General features: G+C 58.4%; 2 protein-coding genes across 2 annotated transcripts in view; both read right to left on the bottom strand.

The window, feature by feature from the left end:
* Positions 1-5,861: 5,861 nt before the first annotated feature.
* On the bottom strand, positions 5,862-12,777 carry TPGS1 (tubulin polyglutamylase complex subunit 1). The gene is made up of 2 exons (XM_029917605.1): positions 12,404-12,777; positions 5,862-6,671 (listed from the first exon to the last, which is right to left on the bottom strand). Exons 1-2 carry the CDS (start codon positions 12,739-12,741, stop codon positions 6,134-6,136), a joined length of 876 nt encoding a protein of 291 aa, XP_029773465.1. The 5' UTR covers positions 12,742-12,777; the 3' UTR covers positions 5,862-6,133.
* A 1,112-nt stretch (positions 12,778-13,889) lies between these two features.
* The window catches only part of MADCAM1 (mucosal vascular addressin cell adhesion molecule 1), a 7,916-nt gene continuing 3,664 nt past the window's right edge, over positions 13,890-18,141 (bottom strand). The window contains exons 2-5 of the mRNA XM_029916331.1: positions 17,680-17,952; positions 16,958-17,281; positions 14,904-15,314; positions 13,890-14,256 (exon numbers count right to left, since the gene is read on the bottom strand). Of these exons, the coding sequence (XP_029772191.1) occupies positions 14,147-14,256; positions 14,904-15,314; positions 16,958-17,281; positions 17,680-17,952 (1,118 nt within the window). The 3' untranslated portion in view covers positions 13,890-14,146. The remainder of the gene's footprint in view (positions 14,257-14,903; positions 15,315-16,957; positions 17,282-17,679; positions 17,953-18,141) is intronic.

The following is an 18,141-nucleotide window of genomic DNA, read 5'->3' as shown; positions in this document are numbered from 1 at the left end:
GCGCCCGCCCGCGGGGCACGCCGGGAAGTGGAGTCACCACCCCCGGCCCGCCGAGCGCGCAGGCGCGACCTCCGGGAGGGAGGGGGCCGAGCGCGCAGGCGCCTAGGCGCTTCCGATCCCCCGGAGGCCGCCACCGCCCGTCGCTCGGACGAGCACCTCGGATCCCTGTGCGCTGCGAGGCGGGCAGGGCTGGGCTGCGTTGCCCCGACACGGGCCACTGGCCTTTTGGGGTCTTTTTTATGACGTCCCAGTACAGGGTGGGGCCGAGGGCGGGGAATTAGGGAGCGGGGCCGGGGCGGGGTCCTTTGGCCCAGGAGGGACGAATGCAGTCGGATTTCCCCTCTGGGGAGGTTCTGAGCGAGCGGAAAGGGCGGACCGGCCGGCTGGGGGGAGGCGGGAGGATGGTGGTTAGGCGGTGCCTAGGGCCTTCCGATGCGGTTATTCGATGGGCGATGCCTCAGTTTCTCGAGGCCGAGGTGAGGCGTAACCACCCTGCTCTATTCGGTCGAACGAACTGGAATCCAGAGATGGGCAAGATGGGGCTTCTCAGAGAAGCTGGCGAGATCAGTGCACCCCCGCTTTCAGCTTTCCTTCGGCAGTGTTGATTCAGCACCTGTCCTGTCCGACCCGCCTCTCCAGTCCCGCCCCAGGCCCCCAGCCCTAGTTGTGCCTGAATCTTCTATGACCTTCCACCCCAGCTTGCTCTTCCTCCCGCCTACGGCTGAGCTCTCTCACTGCTCCTCCCCCACTCATGCTTTGTTTCTCTCTGTCTCAATAATAAATAAAACAAAAAAATACAATGGATAGGAAAACATTTGGAAGAAGGGAATAAATTTCCTTAAAAAAAAAAAAAAAAGAACTGGCTGATCGGAGCTCTAGACACACACAACTCTTGCCGGGACACTTGGGCATGAGAGTTGGACGTGGCCCCCAGGCCAACATCCTCCACATCCTCAAGGCGACGGCTCCCTATGAGAGTGGGTGTGGCACCAGTGGCGGGCTGCCTCCCTGGGCTGTTCCTGTAGCCTTGCTGGCAGGTGTCAGGGGCAGCCAATAGCTGCCACACCTTGGCTTGGCCCAGGTGACTCCCTCTTCCAGGTGCCCCAACACCTGGCCCCTGGCTGTCCCCCAGCTGAGGACAGGCAGGGAAACCTGTCTGGGAGCAAAGTAAAGTTTCCACAGGGCAGAGGGTCAGAGGACTCTGAGAAGGAACCCTGGGCAGATCCACAGCTTCAAATGGCTGACCTGTTCCTGGGTCTTCGACTTTCTCATCCATAAAGGGGGCTCTGGGCTTCAGGTCTCAGAACCTTTGCCCTCCCTGGAGGGATGTGGAGTGGGCCCTTCATCTGTAAAAGGAATGTGTACCCTTTGCCAAGTGTGCTCCAACGCTCATTCTCTGCCTACAGCAGCAGTGTCAGCGTTGGAGCTTGTGGATAAATAGTCATTAGAACTGATCATGTTTCTTCCAGAGAGGCTTCCCAAGAGCTCCTGTGTCATCCTCACACCCCCACAAAGTATTGGGTGGGTGGGGTGGTTCTGGAGGTGTAAAGGGAGGTATTGAGTTTATGGCTGCTCCAGCAGGTGCCACATGGGGCCTCATCCCCCAGGAAAGCCTGTTCCTTGGGCCCTGAAATATCCTGGAGTGCTGATCATCTGGGGTGTCCACAGCACCTCAATTTTCCCTACGGGCTTCCCATTCTTAGTCTGTAAGGTTCAAATTGGACTGAGCCCCAAACCCTGGATGTAGGGATGGGTTCACCCAATCAGAGCATTCCAGGCCCCTGCCTGCAGCAGGTGGTTCGGGAACAGCCTGGAGTGTGTTCGCTTCAGCAGCACAGATACTAAAAAACAGGAACAGCCTGGAGCTCAACCATCTAATGAGATGTAGCTCTGGGACTTTTTCTGAGAACACCAGGCTGGAGTGGCCCAGTGGGGATCTGGTCTGGAGTTAGGGGGGGCTGGCTCATCACCACAAGCCCTACGAACAAAGGCGGCACTCCAGGATGTTGATGGCCCCAGGGCGTGCTCCTGGATGCAGCCGTGCTGACCTCTGAAAGCTCCAGAGGGGCCAGAGATAAATGACATTCATTCTTATGAGGCCAGTTTGACATGGGCCCCCTGTCACATGCCACAGAAGAGCCCTGCATTCAAGGCTCAGAGCTGCCATGACCTTGGACATGGCCCTCAGATGCTAAGCCAGTTCTCAGTTTCTCTATCTGTAAAGTGAGTTACATGAGATAATATTTGAAAAGCTCTTAGCATGGGCCTTGAATATATTATGAAGAGGTGCACAATAGCAGTTTGCTGCAATTATGCTGGTTGAGAAGGTAGGCATGATCTCAGGAGGCAGGGGCTGTAGGAGTGAAGCAAAAGGATGCGCAGGGGAGAATGTGGCTCCTCAAGGGCAGAGGGAAATGGAGTCCTAAGACAGAGGCTTAAGGCCAGTGTACGCTGGATCCCAGAGAACTGGCTTCAAGGTCAGCTCTGCCTTTTCCTGGCTGTGCCATGGGACCGGTTACTTACTGTGGGAGGGAATAATACCCTCCGCATAGCCATTCACATCCTAACCCCAGAGCCTGTGACTATGCCACCTCACAGGACAAAAGGGGCTTTGCAGATGAGATTAAGAACCTTGAGATGGGAAGGGGGCACCTGGCTGGAACGTGCAGGTCTTGATCTCAGGGTCATGAGTTCGAGTCCATTGTGTATAAAGCTTACATTAAAAAAGAAGAAGAAGAAGAATCTTGAGATGGGGAGGTTATTTTGGGTAATACTGGGGAGTGGGCCCTGTGTAATCGAACCCACTCCCAAAGGGTCAAAGTCAGAGAGAGCTGCTGGCCGTGAGGATAGAGGAGGGGCTGCAGGTCAAGGACAGGCACCTCTGGAAGCTGGGAAAGAGGGGAGACAGGGCTCCCTTAGGCCCCTGGGTGAACCAGCCCTGCCCAAGCCCGGGTCTTAGGACTGCTGAGCCCAGAGCTGTCAGAGAACATGTGTGTAACTTTAAGCCACTAAATTTGTGGTGATTTGTTTCAACAGGCATAGGAATTGAATACACTTAGCTCTCTGAGCTTCATATTCTGCTACTGGAAAATTGATTCATGGACTCATGACTTCCATGCACAGATCTAGGTGCTGGGGATACAGTGAACAGAACTAGCAAAGCCTCCAACCTTTGGCGATGTAGAGAGAGAGGCCATAAACAAACTGGTAAATAAATAGCGATTTTTGGTAGCAGTAATTGCTAGGAGGAAAATACAACATGGTGAGGCATTAGCAACAGACGTGGTATTGGAGGGTTAGTTTGGAGAGTGGTCAGGGGAGGTGTCCCTCAGGAGGTGGGATTTAAGCAGAGACCAGAATGGAGGGAGGAAGTGAGCCATGTGGGTCTGGAGCAACAGTGTTACAGAGACAGGGGCCAGCACATACACAGGCCCTGAGGTGGGGACAAGTTGCACCAGCCCGAGACTGGTGTACCTGAGACAGAGTGAGGGGACAGAGGCAAGACAAGAAGCTGGGGAGTCTCCTGGGTCGGCTTTCCTGAGTGCTGACTTTGTTCACAGGACTTGTGATGTAATGGCTCCAGACCTCAGGCCAGGTCCTCCCCGCTCAGCTGTCTCAGAAAACAGTTCCAGGGCTGCATCTCATTGGCCATCCAGGAGTCACCTGCTGTTCCAGAAAAGGGCCTTTAGAGGGCGAGGAGGCATCCAGCCATTCCTCCAGACCTGGGTGGACAGGGGGCTTCCACAGAGGCTGCAAACTCCAGGGGAGCTCCAGCTTTGGGAGGTCAGCTAAGAGGCTGTCCTGGATACGGCAGGCCTACGGTGTCCTTGGGATGTCTCCAGATTTCATAAGTAGGTGGTTGGCTCTCGAAGGCTGGAGCAGAGCAAGGCAAGGGGCCAAGCCACACATTTGAGGATCCTAGCGTCCAGGGCGTAGTCGATGCTGTGGGCTGGCGAGATTCCAGGTGAGGAGAGGCCCTGGACAGAGCTGGGACGCCATCCACCCCCCACCCCCAAAGCTGAGGTAAGAGGAGGAGGCAGGGCAGGGGCAGGGGCAGGGAGGGAGCATTTAGAGAGCAGGCAAAGGGGGAGGTTTGTAGTGTCCCATGGTTCACACTGCTGTGAGGTCAAAGCCGGGTAGAAAGGTTGTGTCAGTGTCCCTGGGCTCTGGCGGCTGGCAGAGGTCAAGCAGGGTCATAACAATGGGACTTCTGGACCCAAGAGTGTGCCTGATGGTGACCTAGGGAGGCCATGGGCAAGGCTGGATGGGGCAAGCAAGTGGTCCTGGCTGGAGTTGGCCTCAGTCTATTCTGGGGGCTCTGGGACACAGGCTGCCCCAGGATTGGCACCACCTGAGGCACTGGGGCTGGGCTTTGTACCCCCTGGTTGTCACTCATTAGCAGTGCCTGCCCCAGAAGGAGTGTGGCCCCCCTGTAGAGAGGCAGCTGTGAACCATGGCAGCAGGGAAGGGATACCCAGGACACACCGTCCCCGTCGGCTTCGGATGCCAGGAGGGGGTGACCCGAGAGCTGAGCCCAAGCCCCTTGGGAGCTGCCACCCTGCGTCCCTGCCTTGGCTTCCAGGATGGTTTTGCAGGTGGCCCACCTGCCTGCAGGCTGCGTGTGGGAAGGGACCTCACCCATGTTTTGTCCCCTGCTGCCTCCTGGCCCCGTTGCTGGTTAGACTGCAAACTTCTGGAGCATTTCCTGGGTGTGGGCACATGACAGAGCTTGCTTCGCTTCAACCCACCAACTGCCCGTTGCTGCACAATAAATGGCCCTAAGACTTTGTGGCTGAAAACAATCGGTCTCGTTCGTGCATCTGCTCTTGGTGCTCCCAGCTGCCTGCTCTCCCGCACTCACGGCTGCCCGAATGAATCGGTGAGCCCTGAGGAGCGTGGGGGGCGTGGGGAGCCACCTTTTGTGACCTAGGCATGCAGATCCTGTAGTGTTACAAAAGCCACTCAAATTCAACAAGAGCGAACGCAGATTTCACCTCTTGATCCGCCTTTCGAGGGGGGAGTTTGGACATTCTGGAAGAGTGTGTGGGCACAGACATGGTGCTGTGGTTGGTTTTGGAAACCACGTACTCAGCGGCCACAGCTCACTGGTTCACTGCTCGCCTGGCCTGTGCAGGGGGAGGTATGGGAAACGGGGAGACAAGGTAGTCCAGGCTGTTAGCCTGTAAACAGTTTGAGCTCAGTTCCCACGGGGTCTCCCTCAATCAGAACAGGGGCTGTCCTGGGTCCCATTTATCGGAGTTGGAGGCTGAGGCCGTGAGAGTGAAGTCACTGGCCAGAGACTAGTCTAGGCTAATGTGACCCTGGACTCCCCCCTCCTGCTCCCAGAGGAATTCCCTGGGATTCAAGGAAACAAGCCCCCGGCGGGGGCAGGGGTACTGGCAAGTGCATGGTGAGCAATGACCGGATGAACCTCAGGTGTGTGCAGGCTCCAGGTGGACTGATGGTAAGGGACACAGGTGGTGGGTCTGTAGTATGTGCCTTGCTGGTAGATAGGGTGTCGCTTCACTTCTCTGGGCCTCGATTTCCCCATCTGCTGAAATCTGGGTAGTGCCGTTCTGTGGAAGGCACGTGAGACCTTGCAGGGCTCACACATGTCTGCTGTCCCCATCGTCACTGTCACGATTACCTGCTCAGCTGAACTGTTTCTTTGACAGCTGGGGAACCTGTGGCCAGGGAGGAACTTGTGTGTGGGGGGGGGGGGGGGGGGGGGAACCTGTGGACAGCAGGGCCTCCTGGGTCTCAGGGTTGTGGGTCCAGGGCACCCCACTGAGCAGCTGAGGCTCAGATGGAGAAGCGTTTCAGCAGACGTGGAGGTGAGGTAGGGGAGTGCACACACCAGGTCAGTCTTGAGCACAGACTTTATTACTGCCCAGGAGAGGTGCCTTTGTGGGGGTGGGGGAAGGGGGTACCCACTCCCTGGGACCCTTGGCTTCCCCTCTGAAGGGGCTGGGGCGTGATTCCAGGTTGTAAGGCAGGTGTGAGGAAGGCTCCCCACACTCCCCCTGCATGCAGGGGCACCCCAGTTCTGGTCCCAGACCTGCACTCTGCCCAGCAGCAGGTGGCCACACCTCCAGCTGCCTGGGTGGAGGGGGCACGGAAGGTGTGTGGTTGCTCAGCCCACTGGCTTGACCTTGGCTATGAAGAGGGCGGCAGCCTTCTCCAGGAACTCCTCCCGGGTCATGGGGGAGCTGGGCCGCCGAGCCACCAAGGCACGGTCCATGGCCAGCGCCAGGCTGTCAGGGCCCAGGCGCGAGCCAGCCTCCAGGAAGCAGGCCGGCGCAGCAGCCTCGTCGCTGGCCCGCAGGGCCCCCTCCAGGGTGTCCAGCACGGCCTGGCCCACGCGGCGGTCAGCCACAGCCAGGGCGGGGTCCTCCAGCAGCTGGTAGAGGGCGCCGGCCCGCGCCACAAACTCCAGGAGCACGAAGCAGGTGAGCATGCCAGCGCGGAAGACGCCCAGCGGCACGGCCTCGTGGTCCCGGCACTGGATCTTGTGCAGCAGAGGCGCCACAACCTCCTCGGGCGCCTCCCCATCCCGGCAGATGCGTTTGAGCAGCTCGCTGTAGGTGCGCCCGTCCAGCCCCGGCTTCTTCTTGCGCCCACTGGCGCTCAGGCACTCGTAGGCCACGCCAACATTGTTGTTGAAGGCCGTCCTGCAGGACAGGAGTGTTGGGCCAGCTGAGCAGAGCCCGGCACCGCCCTTGGACCCCTCCCCCACCTGCCAGCCCCAATCTCCTGTTCCCACTGATCTTCCTCCAACAAACCAGGCCTGGTAGAGCCCCAGGGTCTTTGCACAGACTATGTGCTTTGCCTGGAGTGCCCTTCCCCCAGGTCTCCCCACGGCTCCTCTAGCTCCTTTTTTAACTAAAATGTCACCTTTTCTGTGGGGACATCCCCTGCCTCCTCCACTTTTCTTCATGGCAGTTACCATCATCCAACTCCACATAAGATGTCCTAATGGAGTGTCATGTCTTTCGGAATGTCAGCCCAGGAGCCCTAGTGCCTAGAGCACTGCCTGGCACACAGCAGGTGCACTATAAATGTCTGCTGAGTCACCCAATGGGCATTGTCCCACAGGGCCCTCCCAACAATCACACTTACACTTATGGGGTGGTCCCTCTTGGCCAATTGCGAGCCTAGTGTTTCATATGGGTTAGCTTATTCCATTCTGTCACAGCCCCACGGGCCCAAAGTAGGCAAACTGCACCTGTGGGTCAAATCTGCCCCCCCCACCTATTTTGTAAATAAAGTTTTATTGGCATGTGGCCTCAGGCATCCATTGACATGCTTCTTGTGGTTGCTGCAAAGGCAGAGCTGAATGGCTGCAACAGGGACTGATGCACAAAACCACCGGTCCAAGAGGGGCTGGCCCTGCTGTCGGCGTGAGGGGGACACGGCCCCGGCTCTCCTGCACATCCTGGCTGTGCTTGGGGCTTCACGAGCTGATCGGGGAGCACAGAGTGGGTTCATGGGGAACCTGGGTGGCTGGTTAACCCCGTGTCTCACTCCCTCACTGGATTGGCAGCCTAGTGCCTGGCCTGTGGCCCAGTGCTCCGTGGCTGGTAGTCTGTTAGCATTTCCACCATGACTGATAGGTACTGAGGCTCAGTGCTAGGTCACAGTCAGGCCAAGGATTCCAGAGAGAAGGGGGCCGGCTAGCCCTGAGGTGCACACTCATCCTCTCTGGGAGCTCCGCCCTATGGCGAGGGAAGGTGCACAGTGGCTCCACTCACCTCCTGTGTGACCCGGGCACGAAGTCTCACCTTTCTATGGGCCAGGAAGCAGTGGACCCCAGCAAATGCTGGTGCGTATGCAGCAGGTGCTCAGTACATTGCTGGCCACCACGGCTGCCCAGTGTGGGGCTTGTGGACGGATGTGCTGACCCAGTGGGCTCTGTGGATCCCAGCCCCATTCCAGAGGAGGAAACTGAGGCCCAGAGGCTACAGAACAGTAGCCTGGGCAGGGGTGGGAGGGCCTCTCTTCCAGCCGGGATTCTGTCTGGCTACAAACCCCTTTCTCTTCTCATTCGTGGGGCCTCACAAGGTGCTGGAACGGTGGTCAGGGAGACCACCCCTGGGAAGCGCCGTGGATGCCGTCTGTCGGTGCTCACTCCTTTATCACAACTCACCCACATTAGCTGGCTGATGCCTCAAACCAGCCCTTTGCAGGAGCCTTTTTTTTTTGGTCTCATTTTTGAGAGAGAGTGAGAGAAAGCACAAAAGTGGGGAAGGAGCAGAGAGAGGGAAACAGAGAATCCGAAACAGGCTCCGTGATGTGCGCACAGAGCCCTGTGTGGGGCTCCGACTCACGAAATGTGAGATCATGAGCCGAAATGAACTGAAATCAAGACTTGGCTGCTTACCCGACTGAGCCCCTAGGGGTTCCTGAAGGAGTTTCAAGGCCTTGAAACATTAACTCCGTCCACTGGGAGGAGAAAAGGCGTGGGAGGTCCACTGTGACCGAACGCGGAGCTCACTAGTGCCCACAGCAGCGAGCTATCACTGCGTAACAAACTCCCCCGAGCCCAGCAGCCTGAAACGGCAGCAAATGCTTATGGCCTCAGTCTGTGGGTTGGGAACTTGGCAGTGGCTCAGGGGCCCCTGAAGGCTCACATGCTTGCACCTTGGTGCCCCGGCCCACGGCATCTCCAGGGTCACTGTGTGCCCTCTCCACGCAGCAACCACACCCTCTGACGCGCAGGGCGCTGCCCCCCACCCCCACCACCGAAGTGAGGAGTCTCCACCACTGACATGCGAGCGGAGCCATGCACATCTGCTCTTGAGGCCAGGTGTCCCCATGGTCCGCTCGCCGCTGCTGCCGCCGCCACCGCGCTTTGCAGAGACTGAGCAAGAGTCTGTGAGCACAGCCCCGGAGGTGTGAGGAGCAGTCCTCCGAGTCAGAGCTGTTTGTTACTGCCGCGTTGACACGGCTTCTCCTGACTGACACCAATTGGAAGACTCCAATTCTCTTGAGCAAATTCACTCCTCCTTCGAGATGGCAACAGCCTGGCAGGAAAAACCCCAGGAGCGTGTCTGCTCCCATGTTCACTGGGCTCCTGGGCCTCCACCCTGGGGTCTGGAGAACGAGGGTCCTAACCCCTGCACTGCGGGGCTCTTGCGAGGATGGCAGGATGGAATTCTTGGCAAGTACTTAAAACAGTGCCCCACACGTGGGAGGGCCTGTCCTGCACTCAGCATGAGCTGTGCCCTGGCTGCCCAGTGCCTCTGTCTTACACTCCTGGCCTTGTGGACAGAAAGACACCCTAGGAGGTAATTACAGTTTCGGGCAGGGTGCTGAGGAAGGAGACACCCAACCTCTAGGACACTAGCCTCACAGCAGCCCCTCCCCCACGCCGCAGGTGGAGTCACACGGCCTGGCCACAGACTGAGGGTTCCGTCCACGTCACACTAAAGAGTGAGTGTTTGTTTTAAAAATACGTGTATGTCATGTAGAATATCTCCAGAACAAGACACAAAAACATTTCACTTTATACCAGGAGTTCTCAATGGGGGTGATTCTGTCCCTAGGTGACTCTTGGTGACCTTGGGGGGACACTCTGATTGTTACCGCTGGGTGGGTGGAGGCCAGAGACAGTACCCAGCCCCCCAGATGGCCGTGCTCAGAGTGAGCTCAGGAATCCGGGCTCAGAGGTGCCTTCTGAGCATTCTCCCAGGTCCTGGGGGCCCGTAGGAGACGGCACGCATGCTGTTGCTACTGGCGGTATTGTGCGGGCCCCAGGGGCCCCACTGGCCAGACCTGACTCTGCCCCTGCCCCTTAGTGCCCAGGCGGCCCTCAGCAGGTCTCATAAAGGTTGTCTTGTGCTCCTGGGGACTTGAGGCTGGCAGAGGGGTGGCCGATTGGAAACCACTGCCACCACTGCCAGTCCAGAGGGCCAGCACTTCTGGTTTTGGAAGACAGAGGACGAGGGGATTTTGGAGGACTTCTTCCCAAACCTTTCATGCCGATGACAGCCCCACCCACCCCGTCAGCCCCTCCGCCTGGGGGTGGAGCTGCCCTGCTTCACAGGGCACCCCTGGCTTCTGCACTGGGAAGGGCCTGGCCTGGCTTCTGCTTTTCGCCCATCAGGCAAGGTTCAGGGGCTCCTGACTGCACTGGCTTCTGCGTTAGCTGCTGGCTCCATGTCTGGGGAGCCCAGGTGAGCCCCGGTGCCAGCGGAAGACATGCTCTTGTTTGCTGAACCCTCAGTGCCCCTGCTGCTCCAAATTGCCTCCAGCCAACGGCTCCCAACACTCCGGCACTGCCGTGCACAGAGTCCTCCCAAAATGCACATCTATCCCGAACCCCTGAGTGGCCTTATTCGGAAATACAGTCTTTGCAGAGGTAACTGATTTAGGACGTGGAGCTGAGGTAGCTCTAAACCCAAGTGTCCAGAGAAGAGACAGAAGAGGCCAGAGACACAGAAGAGGAGGGAGGCTGACACTGGAGGGATGAGGGACGCCCGGAGACCCTGGAAGGACCCTCCCCTGGAGCCTCCAGAGGGAGCACGGCCCTGGAACACCGACACCTTGATCTCAGAATTTCAGCCTCCAGCACAGTGAGAGAACAGCTTTCTGTGTGTAGTTTTTTGGGGTTTTTTTTAAGATTTTATTTTTAAGTAACCTCTTACACCCAGCAGGGGAATTGAACTTACAACCCTGAGATCAAGAGTCGCGTGCTCTACTGACTGAGTCAGCCAAGTACCCCAGATGTCTGTTGTTTGAAGCCATCAAGTTTGTGGTAATTTTTTACAGCAGGCACAGGAAAGGAATAGAGGCCTCCTGGCCCTAAATCCAACAGACACTTTGCAGCCCTCAGCTACGGGCCACTGGACACAGGACCGCCACCAGTCCACAAAGTGCCTATGTGCGAATTAGGAAACGGCTCTGCAAAAAGCCTTCATATAAATATCCTCCTCTGTGAGTAGGCGTATGGCTCATGCAGTGCTTGACCTGAAGAACTGGACATGGTGGCCCTGCCACTGACGGTTCCTCTCTGGAAGATGTCCCGGGATGCCACTCTCTTCTACTTCCCACCTTCGTGTCTGGTGGCCTGATCATGCTTTTCTGCGGGCTCTCTGAGGCTGGGGCTCCTCAGGGTCGGGGCCTGGGCTTTTCTCCGCTTTCCTGAGGCCTTCGCACCCTCTCAGCTGACGCCCTCCTGTCCCAGGTGCAGACCCGCCTGATTCTCCAGCTGCAAGGTTCTCCCAGCGCCTGACTTAAGAGTCCCCAGGCAGCCCTGCACACTTTCCTCAAACCAATGACCTCCCATCTCAGTGGGCGGCCCCGTGGGCTGCCTGGGACGCCCTTCCCACCCTAGCCCCTGCACACGTTCAGAGCACACATATGCTCTTCTCAGATGCCCATCCCCCCACCTCTTCCCACACCTGGGACCCTTCCCAGCTTCTCTGTGCTGTCCTGACAGCCTGTACCCGTGACTCTCTTGGGAGGCTGCCCAAAGGTGGACAGGTGCTTGAAACACGTGGGGACCCCCTGGTGATCAGGCTTACACACTCCCTTGCATGGCTTCCGCTCCTTTCCTGGGTTCTTCTGGAAGCACTCCCTTATAGAATTACCCACACATGGATGCTTGCCTCAGGCTCTGCTTCTAGGGACCTCTCTCCCCTCAGCCAAGACCCAGGCACCCACATCCAGTCATGACCTCATCTGGTGGGCGGTGCATGTCAGAAAGCTTCTCCTCAATCCACCTGATGTGGACCATTCATTCAACCCATGTTCCTCAATCGCCTTCCAAGGCTCTGAACTGTTGGAGGGCGGGGCCTGTGTACCGGTGCAGACAGCATCCCCTCCACCCTACCATGCCTCAGCCACCAGGAGCCTACGTAGCCTGTGGGTCCCAAACTGCAGCTCTACAGCCTCCAGGCCAGTGCACCCGCGGGCTTCGTGCCTGCAGCACCTTTCCCTGTGCCGAAAGCAAGCCTTTTTCTGGACACCTCTCCTGCCCCCTAGCAGCTGCTTCCGAGGGTAGGAGCCTTGGGTAACTCCACCGCCCAGCTCTATAACTATCCAGTTTCTGGCCTAATGGATAGGGATGCAACGACGCTAGTAACAACGCATCTAGGAAAAACCTAGCTTGGAAGGACCTGGCTGGGAGGTCTCGCTCCGTGAGTTTGGGTGAAGTCCTCTCTGGGCTCCGTGATTTTTAAAAGTGGCGTGGACTGCAAGGGGAAACTCGGCACCTGCAGAAAGGCATCACAACACACGAGGCCGGCGAGAACTACAGGCGCCGGCCACCTGCCACCCCCACCCGCGCCGCCTTGGCCCACCCCCCGCCGGGAGGCGTGCAGACCGCAGTGCCCAGCACGCCTGCGGGCAGCCAGCTGGGGCTCCAGGCCCGCAGCGGCCCCGGCCCGGCCCCGCCCCGCACCTCTGGGAGTGATGAGCCAGGCGAAGGTGCCACAGCGCGCGGCCCAGGCGCTGCTGCTGCAGCAGGAGCTGGCCCGGCGGCTCCCCGGCGCCGCCGTTTGCAGGCGAGCGCAGGCCCATGTTCTCGAAGTAGTGCGCCAGGAAGGCGATCGGCTCCTCGGGCCGCGCCTCCAGCACTTTCAGCAGAGCCGCGCGCAGCATCTCCGTCACGCCGACCTGCCGCAGGAAGTCCTCCTCGCTCTCGGCCGTGGCTGCTGCCCGGGGCCCCGCCGGCCGGCCGCTGTCGGTGAAATTGGCCGCCGGAGCCACGGCCGGCCGCCGCTTCTCCACTGCCGCCATCTTCGCGGAGGGCAGCGGGACCGGAAGCGCCGCCGTATTCCACAGTGCGCGGGCGCTTCGGGACGGCCATCTTGGTTAAGGGCAGAGGACGCCGGGATCCTGCTGGAAGACTCTGGCAAATAACTGGAGCGGTCTGCTTACCCCCCTAGGTTTTAATTGGCACTCTCCCTCTGGGTTCCTTTTCACGTGTGTTGGATAGCTTTCCAGGCTTAGGTCCGAAACCTGAATTTTACCAGACTCCAAAATGGCTCTCTAGGAAGAGCATAGTTTCCGGCCTGAAGCCGGATTGCTTGCCATCTTGATAGTGGGCGAGTCCTTCATTAGAATGGTCCCCTGGCAACCGGTTTCCTTGGTTATCAGCGAAGCCTGGCTGAGCGTGTGCAGGGATTGCTCCAACTCCAGGACTGGGCGCCGCCCCAGCCCCGTCTTCTGATTTTCCGCTGAGCCTTTGTGCTCAGCCTGGCCTTCACCCTAGTCCAGTCTCCGTCTGAGTTTCTAGCTTACCCGGTGGGGAGAGGTGCCCTCTCCCCCGCCGGCCACCGACCAGGATGAGCTGGGGCGTCTGCTCTGAGTTCCCAGGGCTTGCTGAAAGAGAGGAGCAACCAAGGCTCCCATTTCCCCGTCCCATGGTGTTACCTTTCCTCACCACCAGAGGGCTCACACCACAGCCCCTGAAGCTCTGACCTCTCCCGTAGCTTCGCAGTGCCCACAGGCGGAATCCTCAGCATCTGCAGCCTTACACCTGCTGATCTCATTTCCAGCCTCTCCCTCGCCTTTCCCCCACCCCCACCCCACCGACTTAGCCCCCAAGCCACCCCAGGAGAGAGAAAATTTTCTTTAGCAAGCCGCTTCTGTGTCTCTGCTCACACTCCGCCCCTGCTCCCCCCATATTTGTCCCCACTTGTTTTGAGGTCTCCTAGTTACTCTCAAGTTTCAGTGTTCCCACATCCAGGGGGAGACACAAACAGTTGTGTTCTCCCACCTGGGCAGAACCCACGCTCCCTGTTGCTCCCTTTCCCCCAACCCTGGCCAAGTGGGGGTGGGGTGCCTGTCCATCCCCACCTCTCAGGGGAGCTGCCCAGTGTAGAGGGTAGTCGGAGCTGTGTTGGAGATCCCCGCATCCTGGTAATACCACAGAAAGCACCGAGGTCAGACCACATGCTCTTTATTCCCCAGCTCTGGACCATTGCGGGGTGGGTCCCCAGGGGTCCCACTGAGGGGAGACTCAGATGCTGACCATCAGGGAGAGCAGGTCATGGTCAGCTCTCAACCATGTGGATCCAGAACCCTGCAAATGTCCTCTGGCTGCAACTGAGTGGAAGGCCACTTCAGGAGGGGGCACTGCCAGTCCTCAACTCAGTCTGTGTGGGGCAGGGGCCCAGAGCAACCTGCTGGGGTTTGGTGGTCAGCCAGCAGGCCTGCAGCGTTTCCACAGTCGACGGGTAAGGAAGGCCAGGAAGAGCAGCCCCAGCACCACGCCGCCTGTCCACAGGGCTGCGGATGTTGCCGGCGGACCTAGAGAAGGAAGGGACAGGAGCTCTGAACCCCTCTTTGTGGGTTTGGGGGAGAAGCTTAGGAGAATCTGCTGGGACCTCCACATTTACTGAGTTCCCTGAAACTTTACAAAGGACTTCACGGTTTAGAATGTCTTTTGAAATGCACAAAAGCTACTGGACTATCCAAAGGACTTTGGAGAGAATCTTTTGAAATAGGACCTTGTCGTTGGAAATGGGCTGTCCAGTGAGGTGGCCGCCCACCACGCCAGTGTTTGAAATATGGCGAGTCTGAATGGAAAGTGTCTCAGTATGAAATTCACACCAGGTTTTGAGGGCTTAGTTTGGGGAAAAAAAAAAAGGAATGTAAGACGTCTCATTTATACTTCTGAATGTGGCTACGATAAAATTGGAAATGACCTAAGTGGCTGTATTCTATTCCATAAGCTGTTATGGGCTATAAAGTTTATAGAGTTTGCAGAGTGCTGTGAAATCGACACAGTCCCTTAAATTTATAGTCCTTGCACTGCCAGGTAAGTGTGGGGGACGCCCACGGGACAGCTTGGGAAACTGAAGCTGGGCAGGACCATTCTTTGTCTGAGGTCTTGATACAAGACTTCTCTCCCTCTGAGGTGCCCCCAAGCCCCCACCCTAGCCCCCAGAACTCACAGATTTCAGGGACCAGGTAGAGGCTGGCCATCTGGCCCCCTGGGTCCAGGCGACACCGAAACCAGCCTTCAGGGTTGCACCTGGCCGACAGCACTCTCAGCCAAGCCAGGGCCCCAGCCTCCCGCCTCTCGTAGGCTTCGAGCCCCCCGGGGGCCTGGGTCCAGCTCACTGACAGACCAGGGCCACAGGCTGCCTCGCACAGTAGTTCCAGACCCCCTGGTGCTGGTGCCTGGTGTATCTCAAGTCGACAGGGCCCGCTGGAGCTGCTCTCAGGACTCCTGGGGCTGTGGGTGGAGCTCAGCTCTGGGGCGGCCTCCGGGGAGGTCCTTACAGGGGGCTCCGGGGAGGTCCTTACAGGGGGCTCCAGGGAGGTCCTTACAGGGGGCTCCAGGGAGGTCAGCCAACGCAGAACTGGAAAACAGGTGGGTTGTTTTTTCTCCTGCTCCAGGTCCCCTCTCCTGCCTGCCTTTCCATTTAGACCACAGGGTTTGACCAGAGCTGTTGAAGCCCCATCTTGGGCCACTTGGGCAAATCGAGGGGTATCCCAGTGGGTAGGAGTGGGGCCAGGGTCTGTCTTGGTTCCCTCCCCACTCTGAGTGAGCTTCTGAACCTCTGCACCTCAATTTCTTCAGCGGTAAAGGGGGTGAGAGCCACCCCTCTTTGGGGTGCCATGGAGAGTGATCAGAGGCTGGGCTTGGGGAGCACTGGGTATTATGAATTGTAGGACTGGCAGGTGGACAGAGGGCAGCGGTCCCCGACAAAGTGAAGGGGTGCTGGAGCTTTCTGCTCTGTTCCTCGTGCTGGGGGGGCCGAGCCCCAAGGAGGGGTTTGTACATCTTACCAGAAAATATCTCAAATCCAGTGGCCTCTCTGTGTGCCCTCCTGCCACCCCCTCCCAGCGCCCCACCCCTTCCAACCGATTCCCCTGGGAGCTCCCTTGCTCTTAGCCCCACCCCAATGACCTCAAGCGCAGGAACGTGAGTTTCAGGGTGTCCCGTTGGAGAAGGGATTGGTGCTTTTTAGTGAGAGGCTGCCAGGGGCTTCATGATGTGGGTAGGGCCTGGCCCATATTAGACACGTTTGTTAGATTCATAATGTCTAATATGAACTGAGCACCTGCTGTATTCTTAGCCCCAAGTTAAATGTTTTCATTTGTTCATTCATTCAGCAAGTATTTACTGTGTACCTACTATGTGCCAGGCATTGTGATTTCATCTGTCCATCCGTCCATCCATCCATTCATTTGGAATGTATCTGTTGAATACCTACTATGTGTTGGGCACTGTTTTAGCCACTGGGGACATAGCCGTGAATAAAACTTATTCCTAGCTCAGTGAAGCCAATAATAGAGGAGACAGACAATGGGAAAAAAAATAGAGAAAATACAGGATGCCAAACATTGATAAAAAAATGCCAAAGAATATACAATAAGTCACATGGCCCGTGTGTGTGCATATGTGTGTGTACACATACATAATATGTAAGGGAAATAATGGTGCTTTGACCCTTTAGACAGGTCAGGAAAAGCCTCACTAGGAAAGCAAACTGAGGAAAGTGAGTGATGGAGCAATGGACAGAGCTGGGGGAAGAGCATTCCCAGTGGAGAGGCAGCATGGGTAAAGGGCCTGAGGCAGGGACCATGCCTGGCCCGTTGGAGGAGCAGCTGGGAGGCTCCTGTGGCTGGAGAGGTGTGATGGGGGAAGAGGGAGGAGGTGACAGCAGGTCATTCAGGGCCATGAATGCAGAGAGGATATGGGTTTTTGGCCCCGAGGGAGGTGGGAGCCCTGGAGGACTGTGGGCAAAGCTGGACAGGAATGGGTGGGGGGGGGCGGTCTGACACAGGGTAGGTGCTCAGGAAATCTGTTAAATGACTGAATAAATGACTAAGGAGCATCACTCTGGTATTCGATACCCCCACCTGCTGTGGGGGTTGTGACTGGTCCACACAGGGACACAGCAGGGGAGGGGAGGGGCCAGGATTCCAGAAGAGCCCCTGGGTCGCACTGGGTTGGCGTGACTTCACCTACTCCTGGGGACACTGAGTGCAGGCTCACCTGGAATGGGGTGCTGGTGGCTCAGCTCCAGGCCAGGCAGCTTCATGGTTGCTTGGCAGTGGAGGGCGGGCGGGGCGGGGGTGCCCAGGCCAGGCAGCAGCCAGCGCTCTGTCACTCGGAACAGCGGGTCCTCACCTTGCTGAGGCTCCTCCTCCACATCGCGGCCCAGGGCCTGCACCCCCTCCAGTTCTCGGCCCCCCAGGAGCAGGGACAAGGAGAGGGCTTCGGGGCTGATGGGTGTGACATTGTGGGCTGTGCAGGCTACCTCCCGGTCCTGCTTGGCCACCAGGGCTACTGGGGAGGCCGTCAGCTGGGCTGGGAATGCTGCGGACAGAGGGTTGGAGCCAGGTGGGCATAGCCAACAGGGCCAGTACTGGGCTCTGAGGAGGGGACTTGAGGGTGGGGCCAAGGGATGAGTAGGGGGGTGCTGGTGCATAGGGTCAGGGGAAGACCCAGAGGCCACAGCTTGTGCATCTAGAAGGTAAGATGCTGAAGAGGGGCCAGAGCAGAAAGGGCAGGAGTCAGGTGAGGGGACGGGGGTGAGGGTGAAGAGAGGAGGGAAGGGATTTATGAGTGACCCAGGCTGAGCTGATGCAGTCTTTGGAGGGGCGTGGCTGGGCAATCTGGGAAGGCTCCCAGGAAAAGGTGGTATCAGGACAGAGCGAGGCAGGGCTGCTGGCTGGCAGGAATGTGCCGGAGCCGCGTGGGTCGGGGGAGCTCACCGAACACCAGGACCTGCACGGTCCGCTGGAAGGTCAGGTTCCCGCAGGAGCCCACGCACACGCGGGTGCCTGCCGCAGACAGGGAGGCATTGTGCATGGAAAGGACGCTGCTGCCTGCATCTGACCTCACTGCGCCCAGGCTGGTGTCCAGGCCCCGCCACTGCACCGAGGGGGCCTGGTGGCCGGGGCAGGCCAGCCGGCAGGTGAGCTGCCGCGACCCGCCCAGGGACACCGCCACCACCGGGTCTGGGGGCTCCACCTCCAGGGGCCCACCTGTGGGCAGACCGAGCTCTCAGTCCTGCTCCCACCCCCGGCCGCGGACCCCCGCCCCCCGCCCTTGCCTTAGGGTCCTTAACACGCCCCTCCAGCCTCCCCACCGCCTTGCTCCGAGTCTTCCCCCTTTGCTAGCCCCCACCCCCTCTTCTAAACTCGCTCCGCTAACGGAGCCCTTCCCTGGCTCAC

Source organism: Suricata suricatta, chromosome 12, assembly GCF_006229205.1.
Source record: "Suricata suricatta isolate VVHF042 chromosome 12, meerkat_22Aug2017_6uvM2_HiC, whole genome shotgun sequence".
In the NCBI taxonomy this organism is placed as follows: domain Eukaryota; kingdom Metazoa; phylum Chordata; class Mammalia; order Carnivora; family Herpestidae; genus Suricata; species Suricata suricatta.
Note: the sequence above shows the minus strand (reverse complement) of the source record. Positions and strands in the feature narration are given on the sequence as shown.